Source organism: Sus scrofa, chromosome 2 (assembly GCF_000003025.6).
Source record: "Sus scrofa isolate TJ Tabasco breed Duroc chromosome 2, Sscrofa11.1, whole genome shotgun sequence".
NCBI classification, from domain to species: Eukaryota; Metazoa; Chordata; class Mammalia; order Artiodactyla; family Suidae; genus Sus; species Sus scrofa.
The window spans coordinates 27,941,638-27,960,210 of record NC_010444.4 but is presented as its reverse complement, the minus strand read 5'-3'; the positions used below and the strand labels follow the sequence as shown (position 1 = coordinate 27,960,210).

Below are 18,573 nucleotides of genomic sequence, written 5' to 3'. Positions count from 1 at the left end.
TAAATGTAAAAAAGATTTTCATTGAGACTTTTGGTCAAGTATTTTCATAAAAGTGTTCTTAGTTGAGATGCTCTATTAAATAAAAATATCTATAAACTCTTCTTTTTCAGGAGTTTGCTGTTGATCCAGAGAAAATACAGTTATATTCTTTGTATCATTCACTCCATCATTATAAATACCATGTTTATCTGATATGTAAAGATGAGGTAATTATTTTTTTCATTTACTTAAGAAAGAAATGTATGTTACTTGAGCTTTAAGAAGACTGTAGTTAGCTTTTTTATATTCAATTTTTAGAAGTTATACTCCTCTTACAACTATTACAAAATATTAGCTATATTCCCTGTGCTGTTCAGTGTATCCTTGTATCTTCCACCTCTTATAGGAGCTGTTGAGTGATAGTGTTTTTAAGCTGTCATACTTGCTTTACAGTGCCATAATAAATGGCACTTCATTGCATTTTCTTCTTTCATACTGTATCATGATCCTGCTTTAATTAATTCACTTTAATCACTGCTTTGAATATCTTGCTATTATTCTACTTATCACTAGAATGGCCTTATCCCTATCAGTTGCAGAGAAATGGGGGTTTTGTGCCTTGGCAGGAAGAAATGATAGTTAAAATTTAATTGCAACTTTTCAGTATGGTAATTTAAGTTGCTCAGAAATTATATATGACTTTAATACAACTTGATAGATAGGATATAAGAATTAATTTCCTCAGAGTTTAAATGCTTGTAGACAGTAACCTTTTTCGATAAGCATTATCGATTTTTTAGTTTAAAGGGTTAAGTTGGCTCAAGGCTATACATGATTCATTTGATAATGGTCTGGTCTGGTCTGGAAAGATGTGCACAAATCTAACCTCTGTCTGGCCAAGGAGAAAGTAAAGATGGTATGTTGGCTATTGTTAGAATGCTCTGAAATGTGGGATTGACCCCAACATTTGTCATTCAGCTTTTAACACAATTGGAAGGAATAGAGAAAGTTTGAACCACTTTTCCTAGCCTTTCTCCCTGCTCCTGTGGAGCCAGTAATGATAGTGTTAGGCCACCTGAATGTGTATGAAAGAATCATTCTCTGTGGATGAAATTTTTGAAAAACCAGTATTTGGTAGATGAATGTACAAATTCTTTTTTCATTCAGGGTCTAGAAACAGCCCTCATAGAGAGCTTATAAAGTGACAGGTAGAAGCTAATTTGGCATTTCTTTTTATTTTAGATTTCTTCTGTGCAGAAAAAAAACGAAGATTTAGGACAGGAAGAAATTGTTCAACTTTGTATGAAAAATGTAAAATGGGTGGAAGACCTATTTGAAAAATTTGGAGAACTTCTAAATCATGTTCAGCAGAAATGTTCCTAACATTTCCACAAAAATTCCGTTCTCTTTTCTAGCACTAATGAAATGGCAGAGGCAGGTGGTCAGATGGTGTCTAGGGCCTCAGATAATCGAATGTCAAGCAGTGGTCTCACGTAGGCACGCCTGCTTTGATCATGAACTTGCATCACGGCCTCTCGCTAAAGGACAGTGGTGCTGCCAAGGAAGTCAGTCCTTTGGAAATGGACCTAAATCCTACCCCATTTGTATCCTAATGAATGATTTTTCTATTTTGTAAACCATTGGGTAACTGAGTTTTATTTTCAGAGATGTTTTTTGACAAATGATGAAGCATGCACTAAATATAATTTTTCTTTATTGCTAGAGAGATAACACTTAAGTAACTTGATTATTTTTTCCTGCCTCTGACTAAACACCAGAATGAAAGAGAAGTGGCAGAAAGCATATGTTAATATTGATGTCTGGCCACAAAATGGGAAGTATTGTACATTATGTAAACAGATCTGGTGTGATGTGACATTCTGTAGGAGAATATCATCAGTTTAAAATGTAAAATTCAGAAACTGCATTCTGCTTTATGAACTCCTTTTACTCTTAACATGTTCAGGAAACTGGATGTGGAATTGGTGCAATTCTATGACTCCTTTTTGTGTCAAATTATATGGTGATGAAAAAACAGTGACATACTATTTTCCCTATCTCAAAGAAAAGTATTTTCCTTTATACTGTTTTTCCTTTGGAAAATTCTTCAACTGTACATTTTATTTCACTAATAGTTGTATTTTTCACAAGGAAAATGTTGTGATTATAACTATGTTTGATGTATCTGTAGTACACTTTTCGTTGTTTTCAGTAAATCCTATTTAGTTACATATTGAATTTTTATTGTGAATTCTATCGCAAGGTAACCATTTTTGTTTATACAGATTTGCTTCAGTGTTATCCAGAATATGCATTCAGTACTAGAATTAGTTAAGCTTTATAAATGGGGTTGTGTTAGACACTGCAGTGATTTTCCTAATTACTGAAAATAAATTTCTTAGTAAACTAGCACTTGGTTAGCTGATTTGTCAAAATAAAAATTAGCATTCTACATTTTGAAGGTTCAAATTTATAATTAGATGACATGCAGTGTTAAACACAGCTTACCCAACTCTTAGAACTGGAAGTGGTAGAGCTCTCCTTTTGGTGCCTTTCCGACCTTTATACATGCTATCGTGGCTCTCTTTATTTTGTTAGCTAGTGTTTCTTCAAGTAGTTTAGCTGAGACAGTGAATGTATTAGGTTCAACATGACTTTGTGTTTTATTTGTGTTTGCCAACAGGATGCCTTATTTGTTTGAGAAAAAGATTTACTAGTGTCCTTCTAAACGATCTCCTTTTTTAGGATTCTGAAGAAGCTGTTAATCATCATACTTTTGTTTATTTTACCACCATTTAGTGCCTTAAGTCCTATCAAAAAAAAAAAAAAAGCAGTGTTACTGCTCAGTGCCCAAATAAGATGTGCTTATGTGGTTATTGCTATTGTCTTGATTTTGAGTAAAGAGGCCAAGTTCTTACACTTAAAACCTCAGTAAACTGGCAAAGAATTAAAGGTAACATGTGACTTGATTTAAGAATGAAACATTGTAGCATTGGATGAAAAATGAGTACTTGAGTTAAGCTTACCTATTTATTTCTGATGATTGTCTCATTAAAAGCAATAATCCTTAATCCAGCAATGCTTGTACCTGCCATTAGACAAGATAGTAAATAGAAATTTCTCTCAATGATTAAATATACCATTTCTGAAAGTTTTTTTTAAAAATCTGTTTAGGCAGCTTATTTGAAAACAAAAATGACCTATTAGATTCATTTGCCAAATTCAAGTGAGAGAATGTCAGCAGTGAGAGCATGATAAAATTAATTTTGCTGAGTGGAAAAGAGGAGGATGCAGCCATATTTCTTCCTGTTGTTGACTCTGGACAGAATTGGTTTCTTTCATTTCCAAAGTGCAGAATAGATAACTACATCTCCTAATGTAGTGTTGTGAGAATTTGTCTTTATGTTACCTCCCCCAGCTTATTTCGCTGACTCATTGATGATTTAAACATTTCTAAAAGCCATCCTGCATTTAGGTGACTCTTGAAGTACATGTTTGAAATCACTAGCCACATTTCCTTAAAGTTAATCTTGTTTCCTATAGAAAATAACCCATTTCCTTTTCAACTGCAGTTGCCCTCCAACTGTTTGTGGTTGTATTCATATTAGTAAAACAAGCATCTTCATTAAATCAGAAGCCAAGGGTATGATACTGCCTGAAGGAGACCCAGTTCCTTTGCACCATCTTCTCTCACTGGATCCCTATAGCGTAGGCAAAAACATCAAGCTCAGGCCTTAGCAAAGTGGGACTGTTATTACGATATCCATACATGAGTCCTTTCTTTGTATGACGTTGAATAAATAACCTAGCTGGTTAGGTATTCCTTCACATTCCTTGCCAGGGAGTCTGAAATTTATAATATAGAAATAACCTTAGGTTTTAGATAGAGTTCAATAGATAAAGCACATGTTGCTGTAACCCAGGAAGACATTTTTAAGAAAGATTGGATTTTCCTACCTACAGAAATATGGAAGTAATTTACAAAAAAAAAAAAAAAATCATTTTGTCTGGTGTTTACTGCTAGTTGGTTGGAGAAGGGGCCTCCTTTTTCGCATTTTCAGGATGACCCAGTTCCTACTAAATTGATCTTCTAATGAAGTCATAAATTAATAATGATTTATGAATTATGTCAGCAGTAGAAACTGCCCATTTTTCTATTACGTATCAAATAGAAAACATCGAGATGGAAAAATCTAAATTTAAAATGGCTTAAAAATATTCAGATTACCTTTAATTTACATTTCTAAATTTCTTTTAGTTTCTAAAACTTAGTGAAAATTGATGACTCCTACATTATTACAGTTTTCAAAGTCTCACTTCCCTTTTCATATATACCTTTATTTTTGTTAAAGCAGCTATTTTCCAACCTTTGTCTTTGGAGATATACCCATAAAACTAATATGGCAACAGGGTTATTGAATAAGCTTTGGATCCCAGAAGTTGCTTCAGATGTGCACGTTGTGAATTTTATTGTATCTGTAGAATACCATTTTTGTTTTAAACTGTAGTTCCATCTGTCTCTCAAAAATACTTTTGAGCGAAATATCCCAGGATAACTTCTCACTGTGTCAATTACACTTGACACGTAACTGCACAAATGAACAATGTACACTATTGGTTGTACACTAACTTTAACGTCCAACTTTGGCGTCTGTGTTCACAAATGCATGTTTTTGCAAATCACCATTATTTATAAGTGACAATAATTGAAGTTAAGGATACAAAGAAACCTGCATTTGTAATCCAGAGTTTTAAGTGGTCCATAATACAATGTATGGAAATGTGAAAGACAATTTTGTATATTTGTTTGTTACTAACTCAGATCATTAAAATGAAAAAAATTTTTTAAACAACAAAATCAGAATGTTTGGGGCTTTGGTTCTTTTATTTTCAAGAGTTGAAAACTGAGGTATTGTATTATCCATGCATCATCATGTTATAGATTCCTCACACAACACACATTATAGAGTCCTGATTAACATTGATAAATATATACCTAAATAACGTTATTAGGTACAAATGGTATAGGGCCTACCCATCATTTTCTCAAATGATTAAGTCACTATTTGATGAATTATTCAGCTTTAGCTGACAATATCAGAAAATACTTAGAAGTTTTGGTGTTAAGATCCAATTCTGTTAGCCCTTTCCACCTCTAAAGAAGTATAAATTCTGTAATTTCTAACTTTTACTTGAAAATAATGCGTAGCTTGAGGTAATTGCTAATATGCAAATACTTTTTATTTATATAAACTCGAGCAGGTAAAAAGGAGTTTGTCTTGACTGATCCTTTAATTTTCAGAATAACAAGATTCTGCCTTTATGTCTATATAATATTTTAAAGTATTAAGTATCAAGTAAAAATATTGTCTGCATATTTGCTAGGTTTTAATTAGTTGTAAAAGCACTTTTCATTCCTTGATTTATTTTACACAGTACAAAAGTAAATCTTTAATCAGTGACCTCTATCAAAAAATTTTAGATCTGGGAGTTCCTGCCGTGGCTCAGTGGTTAATGAATCCAACTAGGAACCATGAGGTTTCGGGTTTGGTCCCTGGCCTCGCTCAGTGGGTTAAGGATCTGGTGTTGCCGTGAGCTGTGGTGTAGGTTGCAGACGCAGCTCAGATCCTGCGTTGCTGTGGCTCTGGCGTAGGCCGGTGGCTACAGCTCCAATTCGACCCCTAGCCTGGGAACCTCCATATGCCGCGGGAGCAGCCCAAGAAATGGCAAAAAAAAAAAAAAAAAAAAAAACAGAAATTTAAGTTCTGTAACATCCCTGTTTTATTCTCCAATGGTTGCTTGCTGGGATTGCTGTTTATTTTAGAAAATAGTCATTACTGAAATTATACATATTGCAAACATAAATAATAGTACTTATATGACACTGCTTTGTTAATGTCTTGTTACTATATGGTTCTTTTTATTAGCATTTTTAAAAATGTACTTTCTATCTCTGAGAAGCTCTCTAAACTCAATTTTTTAAGGTGACCTCAAGGAAGATGTGAAAGAAGATACTTCTACTGGTTGCTTTCCATGCGAAAGTGTTTTTATAATCAGAAAAATAAAGCTTTTCATTCTTCTTGTACAAAAAAATAAAAAAATATGAAAAATGTTCTTAAGAAGGTATAAATCACCCTCTACTAAGTCTTGAGATCAGCCTGGAATATGCTCTCAGTTCCCAGTATGGGATGGGTCACAAAAATAAGCTTATTGATTGGCCTTTTTCTGTGGTGTGCCTTTAAATTCCCAAATTTCAGGGACACTCACCTTTAAATAAAAATTGAAAAGCACATTCCTAAGTCAAATAGAAATTATCCAGGTTATTGATCATTTAAGGTTATGTATATATATGTTCTTCAGTTAGCATGAATAATTTAGAACGGACTGGTTTCAAATAAAGGGAAGATACAATTACCTGTTAGTCTATTAAGCCTTATTTATTTTGTGATGTTAATCAGGAATCAAGAAATTGCTTTGCAAGAATAGCTTATGTTTTATATAATTTACCTGTGATGTATAATTTGTTTTCTCTCAAATATAGATTTTTCTTTTAATTTATCTCCTTACAGGATTTAGAATAAGGCAACAATGAAAATCATTTAAGACATATAGTTAAAAATAACAGACATGATAGAAATGTTTTTCTTAAATTGCAGCCAAAATTATCTTTTTCCTGTCCTTCCCCTCTTTACAACCTTTTCATGGCTTTTCATTGCCTTTAACCTTCAGATTTCACTTTAACATCTCTTTTGTTCAATCAGACTTGGTTTTAACCCTCTAGACCAGACCATGTGGCTTGTGATTCCTCTAATGTAGGATTTACTACATTGTGTTGTGGTTGGTTGATTGGTGTTCTGTCTCATGTGCTTGATCCTGTCATCTGATGATGGAACCATGTGTGTTTTCCTCACCATTGCGTTCCCAGCCTAGGGTGTAGTATCTGGTCTCATTAAATATTTGATGAATAACTGGATATATGAAAGGAAAGTTACAGGGAACGTTGAAAACAGGAAAGTATTCATTCGGATTTTGCAATAAAGATGTACATGATCTTAATGCACAATAATAATTTGCAACACCACAATATTGCAATTACAATACCAGAGTTTGTATAACAGGAAAGATGCTGGTATCCTATGAAAAAGTGAAATGTAGTAGCCATGATTTTCTACATCTTGTCCTTGTTTACAGAGAGAGCCCAGGGACCAGGACTTCAAGTTCCTCTGTCCTTTGGTCTTAAACTTTCCAGATAGGAGTTCCCGTAGTGGCTCAGTGGTTAACGAATCTGAGTAGGAACCATGAGGTTGCAGGTTCGATCCCTGGCCTTGCTCAGTGGGTTAAGGATCCACTGTTGCCGTGGTGTAGGTTGCAGACGTGGCTCGGATCCCATGTAGCTGTGGCTCTGGCGTAGGCCTGGGGCTACAGCTCCGATTAGACCCCTAGCCTGGGAACCTCCATATGCCGAGGGATCGGCTCTAAAAAAGACAAAAAAACAAAAAACAAAAAAACTTTCCAGATACAATAGTTAGGGAACAAAGTCCTGGTAAAAATAAACGAATATTTCTGTTCGATGTACTCACAATGAGCAGAACACTCTTGACAGGAGGCTCACTACTTGGGAAAGGTCAAGGAAGACTTTATGGGAGCAGTAATGATCTAAGTGGAGCTCCAGATGTTGGGAGGCCTTTTAAACAGTGCTGGATGGCATAAAACTTAGTGGTTGGTTGGTTTGTTTTTCCAGAAGAATGGGGTTTTTTTCAGTTCTGGCACTAAACTACCTCTGTCCTCAGGCATGTCGTGTGAAGCCTAATCTGGATCTGTTTCCTCATCCTGAAAGTAAGGTAAGAAAGTTTTCTAAAGTTGTTAATGTCTTTGATTCTGGATAGAGAGACTGGAATGTTGGGAGAAATACAAAGTGGTTCGGTTTGGCAGCACCAAAGGAGAGATAGCAGAATAGCAAAAATGGCCTTACTACACTATTTACAATATCCCAATCATCAAGTAGGTATCTTATCTATACACACACACACTAGAAGCACTTAGTTCATCTTGTGATACTAGAGTAAGATGCAGAGAATCATGTCTAATGTCACCAGCCAGTTGGGTAGTACTTAAGGCTTGTATCCATATAGCCTTCATCTTTATATCACCCAAAGCATGGAGACTTTTACACAATGGGCACTTAATAGGTATGTTTTGAATAGATGGAGGAATGTATAAATGAGAGTTTCTTTGGAATCAGTTCAAAGTGTTTTCAAGCTGACCTCTAAGTAATTCAAAATGCTATATTGTCAGTGGTCCATTCCCTGCTTTCTCTTTCTATCTTTAAAAGAAAACATCTCTCTTCTAGTTCCCATCCTTTGCATGTCACTCCTGAGTTCTCACTCTGTGCTTACTTCTCAACAGACCAGAGTCCACTCTCTAAATTCTTATATGCAACTCCCATTTAATCTATGGAAGTGAATGGGCTGTCATCAGCAAGCAGTGGTCTTTAAGCAACGAAGCAAGAGTTCAAAGCACTAGCAACAAGCCTAACAGAAAGAACCTGGCTTCAGAATGAATTTTTAAAATTAGTTTTGTTGGAGTTCCCGTCGTGGCACGGTGGAAACGAATCCAACTAGAAACCATGAGGTTGCTGGTTCAATCCCTGACCTCACTCAGTGGGTCAAGGATCTGGCATTGCCGTGAATTGTGGTGTTATGTCACAGACTTGGCTCAGATCCTGCGTTGCTGTGGCTCTGGCATAGGCTAGTGGCTATGGATCTGATTGGACCCCTAGCCTGGGAGTCTGCATATGGCGCAGGTGTGGCCCTAAAAAGAAAAAAAGATATTAGCCTTGTTCTCATAAACTCTTTGTCAATGACTTAAAAACTGTTAATGGGCCAATCAGTAGCAGGTCTCCCCAATGCCAGTCCTTCATTGAATTTATTATAAGATAATGTTATTTGACTAAAATAGAAGTTAGGAAGTTAAGGTTTTTCACAGCCAACATTAATGCAAATGCATTAACATTATCACAGGAGTTTGCAAACAATTCACTATCAAAAAGATTATGTATTAAAGCACCATTCACAAAGATTACAAAGCAAAAATTTGCCTTTTCAAAGTATGCCTGGGAGTTCCCTGGTGCTTCAGCAGGTTAAGGATCAAGCATTGTCACTACTGCAGCTCAGGCCACCACTGTGGCACAGGTTCGATCCCTGGCCTGGAAACTTCAGCATGCCTCTAGTGCAGCCAGAAACAAAAACAAAATAAAGTTGCTTATACTGTTCATGAACAAACAGTCCACCATCCAAATGAGAAAGAAGAGAAGTCATCACACTGAAGGCTGAGTACCAGTATGTTAATCTTCTCTGGCTGCTGTCACAAAAGTCCATAGATTATGTGGCTTAAACAATGGAAACTTATTTTCTCACAGTTCTGAAGTCTAGAAGTCGCAGATCAAGGTCCAACAGAATCAGATGCCAGTGAGGACTCTCTGGCTTGCAGATGGCTGCTTTCTCACTGTGTCCTCAAATGGCAATGAGAGCAGGCTTTGTGGTATCTTTTATAAAGGCACTAATCCCAACATAAGTGCCCCTCACATATGACCTCATTTAACCCTGATTGCCCCTCAAAGGCACCGTCTCCAAATAGAAGGCAATCTAAATAAATGAGAGCAAATCATTTTTCTAAAAATAGGAGAGGAGCGTTAGGGCTTCAACATGTGAATTTGGAGGAAGAAAAACATTTAGTCCATCACATCCACTTCTGTGTCAACTATGGCATAGAAAAGTTGAAAGCCCTGCAAATAGTCATCACTGGTTATTTTAAAATTATCTCTCTGGGAGTTCTCTTGTGGCACAGCAGGTTAAGGCTCCAGGGTTTCCATGTGCCACAGGCATGGACAAAAAAAATTATTTCTCTGGTCTTATCAGGAGGCAAGAATACAGTTTATATACACCCCTCTTTTCTGCTGTAGATTTTTCAGAGGTTCACAATGAAACTCCCTTAGCATAGATGTTATACTCTTTGAACTTCCCATAGACAATAATAGCCTGTCACTTCCTAAGTAAACCTTACTTTTCCCTATTTCTCTTCTTCCTCTGTCATTTTATTGGTTCAAACTGCTATCGGCTATTAGGACAGGATCGTAATCCTAAGAGAAGGGAAACAAAAGAGTTGAGCCCTCAAACTGCCCCAGCTAACTGCCTGGAAAGTTTCTAGGACATAGTATAGGAACATTGAACCCAGAGCCTGTAGGTCTCGCTAAATTAAGGAGACAAACATCAGACTTTGGGGAGGCCTAAACAGCTAGAATTTGCAGAGTAGAGTAACAGAGAAGAGAGAGCTACACAAAAAATGAGCTCTACAGATCTGCAGAGGGTTCCACTCAAGACTCCAGCCAAGTACTGACAGGATAGCTTGTATGTGACAGGAAATTACCAAGTCCAAGGAAAAGACCATCAGAAAAAGTCAGGTAGAACAGTGTTCTGGGCTCACATAGGAACTAGCAGGCTTCGTGTTCTTATCAGGCAGATTGGAATGACTTTGTAACACTGGACATTGGTAGAATCCTCAGGAAATTATTGTCTCACTAGTGCAACAAAATTGGACCTAGAATAAAGGCTGTAATGGATCTATCTCACAGCTTAAAAGCAATCCTGAAAGAGGTTCAGTTGTTTTGAAGTCAGTTAATTGCATCCCAAAACAAAGCCCCAAAATATATAAAGAAATACAAAAAAAATTTTCCAATACCCAGCACTGTAAAATTAACATTGTCATCAAATCAAGAATAACCTGGTGGAGTTTCAATCATAGCACAGGGGAAACGAATCCAACTAGGAACCATGAGGTTGCAGGTTCGATCCCTGGCCTTGCTCAGTGGGTTAAGGATCTGGCATTGCCTGGTGTAGATCACAGAGGTGGCTTGGATCCAGCATTGCTGTGTCTGTGATGTAGGCCAGCGGCTGCAGCTCCAATTGGACCCCTAATCTTGGAACCTCCATATGCCACTAGTGCAGTCCAAAAAAGCAAAAAAAAAAAAAAGAACCTGGAATGCAAAGAGCAAGAAAATATATCTCATATGAAAAAAATCAATCTATAAAAACAGACCCAGAAATAACCAAATAATAAAATTAGTCAACAAGGATAATGAAACAGCTATTCTAAAATATATGTTCAAGAAGGTAGAGGCATAAGCATAATGAGACATGAAGATATGAAAAAGGACATCAATTGAACTTTTATTAGAGATGAAACCTGATTCTGAGATGAAAGATATACCACATGGAATTAATTGCAGATTTTATATTTTAGAAGAAATTATTAGTGAACTTGAAGACACTACTATAAAAATTATCCAAAATTAAACAGAAAAAAAGACTAAAAAATTATTAGTGTATCAATGAGCACTGGAGAACATTTAAGCAGACTAATATAGACATAATTAGTCTGAAAGGGGAAGATATTTAAAAAATAAGGTCTAAAATTTTTCAAAATATAATAAAAACTATGAATCAAAGAATCCCAGCATAAAAATTGAAAAAGAAAAACACATTAAAGCGCATCATAAATTTTCTTAAAACCTATGATAAATAGACCATCTTAAAAGCAGCCAGAGAAAAAAGAAACCTTATGTAAAAAAAAAAAAAAAGATTGCTCTGAAGCAAAAATTATGTCAGAAATAATGAAAGTCAAAAAAGTGGAATATTTCTAAAGTACTGGAAAAAAAAAAAAGCTGTCAACCTATAATCCTGCGCCTAAGAAAAACATCTTTCAAAAATGAAGATAAAATCTTTTTTGGATATACAAAACCTGAAAGAATTCAACAACAGGAGACCATCACTACAAGAAACATTAAAGGCAGAAGGGTAATAATATGGAAGATGGAAAGTTTCAAGATGGAAATCTAAAACTATACAAAGGATTGAACATTAGAAGTGGAGTAAAAATAGGAGATTTTATCATTTTTTAAATCCCTTTAAAAGAAAATCGTTGAAAGCAAAAATAACTACAATGTGTTACAGCATTTTATAACGTATATAGAAATGTAATATAAGATAATAGCCCAAAGGCTGGGAAGAAAGGGATAATAAAGTATACTCTTGGTACATTCTTATGTTATACATGAAGTGATGTAATATTTGAAGTTAGGCTATGATAATTTACGAATGTATATTATAGGAGTTCCTGTTGTGACACAGTGGAAACAAATCCAACTAGTATCCAAGAGGATGTGGGTTTTATTCCTGGCCTAGCTCACTGGATCAGGGATCCAGCATTGCCAAGAGCTGTGGTGTAGGTTGCATATACGGCTTGGATCCCATGTTGCTGTTGCTGGGGCATAGGCTGGCAGCTATAGCTCTGATTCAACCCCTAGGCTGGAAAATTCCATATGCCACAGTGTGGCCCTAAAAAACAAAACAAAAAGTATATAATAAATCCTAAAGCAACCACACACACATATACCTAATAAACCAATAAAGGAGGAGAGACAGAGAGAGAGAGAGTGCAAAGAACAATGAGACAAATAGAAATCAATGGCAAATGGTATGTTCATTCTCTGACGGTGAAGTTAAACTAGAAAATAATATCAGAAAAATAGATGGAAAATCCCAAATATTTGTAAGTTAACATATTTCTAAATGATGCCTTGTCAAAGAAGTGATGAGAAAAAAAATTATATGTATATAAATATATATGTACACATTTTTGTCTTTTTAGTGCCACACTAGCAGCATATGGAGTTTCCTAGGCTAGGGGTAAAATCGGAGCTACAGCTGCTGGCCTATGCCACAGCCATAGCAACATGGAATCCAAGCCGCATCTGCGACCTACACCACTTTTTTTTGGATTCTTAATCCATTGCACCACAGCAGAAACACCTATTATTCATTTTCTATTTCATAATTTCTGCTCTTATTTTTATTTTCTTTCTTCTGCTTACTTTAGGATTGATTTACTCTTCTTTTTCTAGTTTCCTAAGATGGAGGCTTAGGTTGTCAATTCAGAGTTCCCTACTTTTCTAATGTGAGTGTTACATACTATAAATTTTCCTGGAAGCGCTGCATTAGCTACATTCTATATATTTTGATGTTATCTTTTAAATTCAGTTGAAATATTAAAAAAAAAAAAAAGGAGTTCCCCTCATAGCTCAGCAGAAATGAATCTGACTAGCATCCATGAAGATGCAGGTTTGATCCCTGGCCTTGCTCAGTGGGTTAAGTTTCCAACGTTGCTGTGAACAGTGGTGCTAGTGTGGCCCTAAAAAGACAAAAACGTGGAGTTCCCGTCGTGGCGCAGTGGTTAACGAATCCGACTAGGAACCATGAGGTTGCCGGTTCGGTCCCTGCCCTTGCTCAGTGGGTTAATGATCCGGTGTTGCCGTGAGCTGTGGTGTAGGTTGCAGACGCGGCTCGGATCCAGTGTTGCTGTGGCTCTGGCGTAGGCCAGTGGCTACAGCTCCGATTCGACCCCTAGCCTGGGAACCTCCATATGCCACGGGAGCGGCCCAAAGAAATAGCAAAAAGACAAAAAAAAAAAAAAAAAAAAGACAAAAATGTGTATACATATATAATTTTTTTCTATTTTATCACTTAATACAGTCTTAATAAGTCTGACTGACATTTGATCACTCTCATAAACTTCAGTTGTCTGCTTTTCCCTGGGGTATGGATCATGCTATCCTGTTTCTTTTCATTTGTCATAAGTTTTTGTTAGAAACTGGGTATTTCAGATAATATATTGTAGCTTGTATTAACTCTAAGTATTGGTCCTCACCCCTTTCTAGAACTTGTCATTTGCTTATTTGTCTAGTAACTGGCTGGATTATTTTAGTGAAGCCTCCCCTTCCTATTCTCCACCACACGCAGAGTTGAGCCTATGATTTTGCTCCTTAGGGAAGTGGTTTAGGGTATGCCCATAGTCACACTGGGATGACAGTGGTTTTTTAGAGATGTTTTCCTCTTTCCTTGGACACACCCAAATGTTAAACTTCACTAATTTACAGCTGATTGCTCTCTTGTGTTTAAGAATTTATGCCAGGACATAAATTGCTCTTCAGATTACTCTGGTCAAGTCTCATTTTAAGGGATAGTTTCTGAGGTCAGCGTTCAATATTTGTTCTGACACCAGGAGGACTCCTCCCTGCTGTCTTATTTATAATTCTCTTTTGAGAATTAGCCAACCTATGGTTTAGCTTGTATCTCGAATCTCCTTCCAAATGTTTTTCACCGTAACCTGCACTGTCCTTGTGAAATCTTTTAGGCTTGGTCTTCTCCAGGCTCTGCTGCAAATGAAATCATTTCCTTTGGAAAGAGATTAGTAGTTTTTTTTTTTTTGTTTTTTGTGGGGTTTTTTTTTAATGACCTGCTTCTACTGTCAGACATAATCTCTGAGCCAGGGTTATGAAGCTGGGTAGGAAACAATGGCAGACTTCTAGATAACATCCCCACTCTTGGAGCTAAGTGCTTATGGGACTGGGAGGGGCAACTGCATGGGGTCCTCTGGGCTTGCCTCTCCTGGGATGGAATCACTGCTTCATGAGCCAGAGCAAGGAAGATTAGAGTCCCTCTGTTCTCAGTATGTCACACCCAAGGTAGAGTCTACATTCCATGAGTGGGAGCTGGGCAGGAAGGAGTCCCCACCTTTCAACCATACTCAAGTGGGACTTAGCCTCAAAAGAGGTAGTTGTGGGGCAGGATAAGAAATTCTGTTGTTTTGCCTCCACCAAGAAAGAAAGTTATCCCACTAGAAGATGGGGGAATAGGGAGCTCTGAAGCTTTCTGGATTGTAGTCTCTGCCTTGATGAATTGAGGAGAAGGAGGGAATGGTCTTGGTTGAATACCACAGACTCTTGCCTTTTGTACTCAGTTGTCATGCATTTCTTGAAAAGGTGTTGCTACATTTGTTATCTGTGCTTAAGACCATTCTAGAGGCTTTAAATGGTTGGCTTTTTTATTTTAAATAATTTTCACCAATTTCACTACTGAGTGGGTCAATGGAGCTCCTCACACTGTCATGGAACCTCTAGCTGTTAAAATATAAGTTTTTATGCAAAAATGCAATGGTCCATATTTAATACAAGTGTAAGAGTCTTTATACTATGTTTGCAGTTGATAAATAATAATTAAAAGTATTTATAGGAGTTCCCGTCGTGACGCAGTGGTTAACGAATCCGACTAGGAACCATGAGGTTGCGGGTTCGATCCCTGCGCTTGCTCAGTGGGTTAACGATCCGGCGTTGCTGTGAGCTGTGGTGTAGGTTGCAGACGCGGCTTGGATCCCGCGTTGCTGTGGCTCTGGCGTAGGCAGGTGGCTACAGCTCCGATTAGACCCCTAGCCTGGGAACCTCCATATGCCGCGGGAGCGGCCCAAGAAATAGCAACAATAACAACAACAACAAAAAAGACAAAAGACAAAAAATAAATAAATAAATAATAAATAAATAAATAAATTGCGTTTGCAGTTTTATTTAAAAAAAAAGTATTTATAATGTAATTTTTAAAATGGAAATTATATATAACACCTCCATAATAAAAATAATTTTTCTATTTTAGATTAATGCTTTTAAAGTTATTATATAAATGAAATAATAGGAAATGTAATTTTCTTTTATCTTTTGTTGTCCCTTTGTCCTTTTATATTCTATTTTTCTTATTACATGTATTTAAAAATATTAATCTTAATGGAAAAAGGTGTTTTTTTTTAATTGGAGAACACAAAAACTTTCCTTCAACTGGGAATTAAGCATCACTCCAAATACACATGTCAACATGATTAGGTATTTATTACATATTAAGACTATAGGAAAGTGATTTACTAACTACATTGTATCCAGTTACTTAAATAAAAGAAAGGATTTGTCATTGGATTTAGAACTGCTTGTTCTGAACTTTGAAGTCACAACCTAACTGTCATTGCCTCATTGTTTATCTAGCTATGTATGCTATTAAGGTCCCTGCCCTAAGTGCTGTGTGCGTGTGTGTTTTATTAAAGTAGATGATTAACTTAGTGGGTGTACCCGAATCCCATTCATCATGAACAATTTTTTTAGCTAACTGGAAAACAATATTTCTAATTCATTGCCAAGTTTATTAAGCACTCTGTGTTGTGTGCTCTGCGTTTGAGATTTACACAGCAATAAAAATTAAGATGAAAGGAGCTTTCTGGTAGGTCAGTGGGTTAAGGATCCAGCCTTGTCACTGCTGTGGCTGGGGTCACTGCTGTGACACAGGTTCAGTCCCTGGCCCCAGAACTTCTGTATGCTGCAGGTGTGACAAAAAAATTAAGATGAAGATAAGCTAAAGTTTATCATTAACTAGTAGTGGAAATACAAATTATTTATTCTGGCTACCTGGGCCATTCATTTAGGATCCTATAAAAATTTGGGGCACATAACACAACAGGAAGAAGAATGAGATTTATTAAGTACATACTATATGCTAAAGAATTAGTTTAATAAACATATACTTTAGTAATGCTAAATTATCTAATGTCTCACTTTATCTACACAACAGACCTATGAGGTAGATAGTGTTACCCTCTTTTGTAGGCAAGGAAACTAGAGAAATTAAGTAAATAACGCAGAGCTATATGGTGGAGCTAGTATTTAAATACAAGTCTTGTGACCCCTTGTGTTCCCAGTCTAGGGGTTGAATTGGAGCTGTAGCAGCTGGCCTACGCCACAGCCACGGCAATGCCAGATCCTTAACCCACTGAGCGAGGCCAGAGATTGAAACTGTGCCCTCGTGGATGCTAGTCAGATTCATTTCCCCTAAGCCACGACAGGAACTTTCCAGACAAAACTTTCATTCAAGAAGGTACATGCAGCCCTATCTTCATTGCAGCACTATTCACAATGGCCAAGACATGGAAACAACCTAAATGTCCATTGACAGATGAATGGATTAAGAAGATGTGGTACAGGGGGTTCCCTTTATGGCTCAGTGGTTATCAAAACCCACTAGGATCCATGAGGATGCAGGTTCGATCCCCGGTCTCACCCAATGGGTTAAGGATCTGGCATTGCAGTGAGTTGCAGTGGCATTGAAGATGCAACTCTCATCCCATGTTGCTGTGGCTGTGGCTCCAATTCAACCTCTATCCTGGGAACTTCCATATCCTGCAGGTGCACCCTTAAAAAGAAAAAAGAAAAAAGAAGATGTGGTACATATACAGAATTGAATACTACTCAGCCATAAAAAAGAACAAAATAATGCCATTTGCAGCAACATGGATAAAACTAGAGATTCTCACACTAAGTGAAGTAAGTCAGAAAACTTTCAATCTCTAATTCAGTGGAATAAGGAATGATAGAAAAAGTTCACAAGACTTTAGGGGACTGAAGGCCACTTTTTTTTGCCTTTTTTTTTTTTTTTTTTTTTTTTTTTTTTTTAGGGCAGCATCCTAAAGGATCCAGCGTTGTCACTGCTACATCAGCTGCATATGGAATTTCCCAGGCTAGGGGTTGAATCGAAGCTACAGCTGCCAGCCTACACCACAGCCACAGCAATGCCATATTCAAGCCATATCAGCCACCTACACCACAGCTCACGACAACACCAGATCCTTAACCCACTGAGCAAGGCCAGTGATCGCACCTGTGTCTTCATGGATACATGGATACTAGTTGGATTCGTTTCCACATACCACAGGTGTGGTCAAGAAAAATAAAAAGATTGGAGAGAAAGTACTCAAAAATACAACAGTATATAATGTGGAGATCCAAAGAGAATCTTTTCCCCCCTTCACCCTTTTAATTTTCTTTTTAGGGCCGCAGATGTGACATATGGAAGGGGTCAAATCAGAGCTGCAGCTGCCAGCCTACACCATAGTCACAGCAACGCAGGATCCAAGCCGTGTCTGTGACCCACGCCACAGCTCACAGTAACGCCAGATCCTTATCCCCCTAAGCGAGTCCAGGGATCAAACCTACATCCTTATGGATACTAGTCAGGCTCGTATCACAACAGGAACTCCCTCCTTCCCTTTTTAAGCAAATACTAGATTTGAATAGACCTCTTAAAAGTCTGCATATGTATTAGAAGGGGATAAGAAATTGGGGGAAAACAACAGGAAAAGGAGAGTCTGAGGTGCTGAGGAATAACTATGGGAGATGAGGTAATGACTGCAGTATTTAAAAAGGATGGTTAAGGAAGTCCTCATCAAGAAAGCAACGTTTGAAAAACTTGAAGGATATGAGAGAATTCTGCATGTGTTTATTTGGGAAAAGAGCTTTGCCAGCAGAGAGAACAGTTGTACAGAGGCCCCTGAGGTAGGAATGTGCCTGCTGTGTTAACAGAACAGGTAGAAGCTAATGTGGCTGGAATGGAATGATAGGAGGGGAGGAGAGAGTGGGGGTAGCATTTGCAAAGGTTTTTTTGTTTTGTTTTTTTAGGTTAACATTCCCTTTTTTTTTTTTTCATTTATAATGATTTTTTTTTCCATTTTAGCTGGTTTACAGTGTTCTGCCAATTTTCTGCTGTACATCAAGGTGACCCAGTTACACATACATGTGTACATTCTTTTTTCTCACATTATCATGCTCCATCATAAGTGACTAGACATAGTTCCCAGAGCCACACAGCAGGATTGCAAAGGTTTAATCTGTAG

General features: G+C 37.1%; 1 protein-coding gene across 6 annotated transcripts in view; it reads left to right on the top strand.

The window, feature by feature from the left end:
• QSER1 (glutamine and serine rich 1) overlaps window positions 1–4,837 on the top strand; it is an 88,114-nt gene extending 83,277 nt beyond the window's left edge. For 5 of the 6 annotated variants that reach the window (XM_021083212.1, XM_013994460.2, XM_021083215.1 and 2 more), the window contains 2 exons: window positions 111–206; window positions 1,222–3,977. In XM_021083212.1, coding sequence (XP_020938871.1) covers window positions 111–206; window positions 1,222–1,362 — 237 coding nt within the window. In that variant the 3' untranslated portion in view covers window positions 1,363–3,977. Of the gene's footprint in view, window positions 1–110; window positions 207–1,221 lie in introns of all 6 variants that reach the window. The other variant, XM_021083210.1, reaches the window with a different exon arrangement.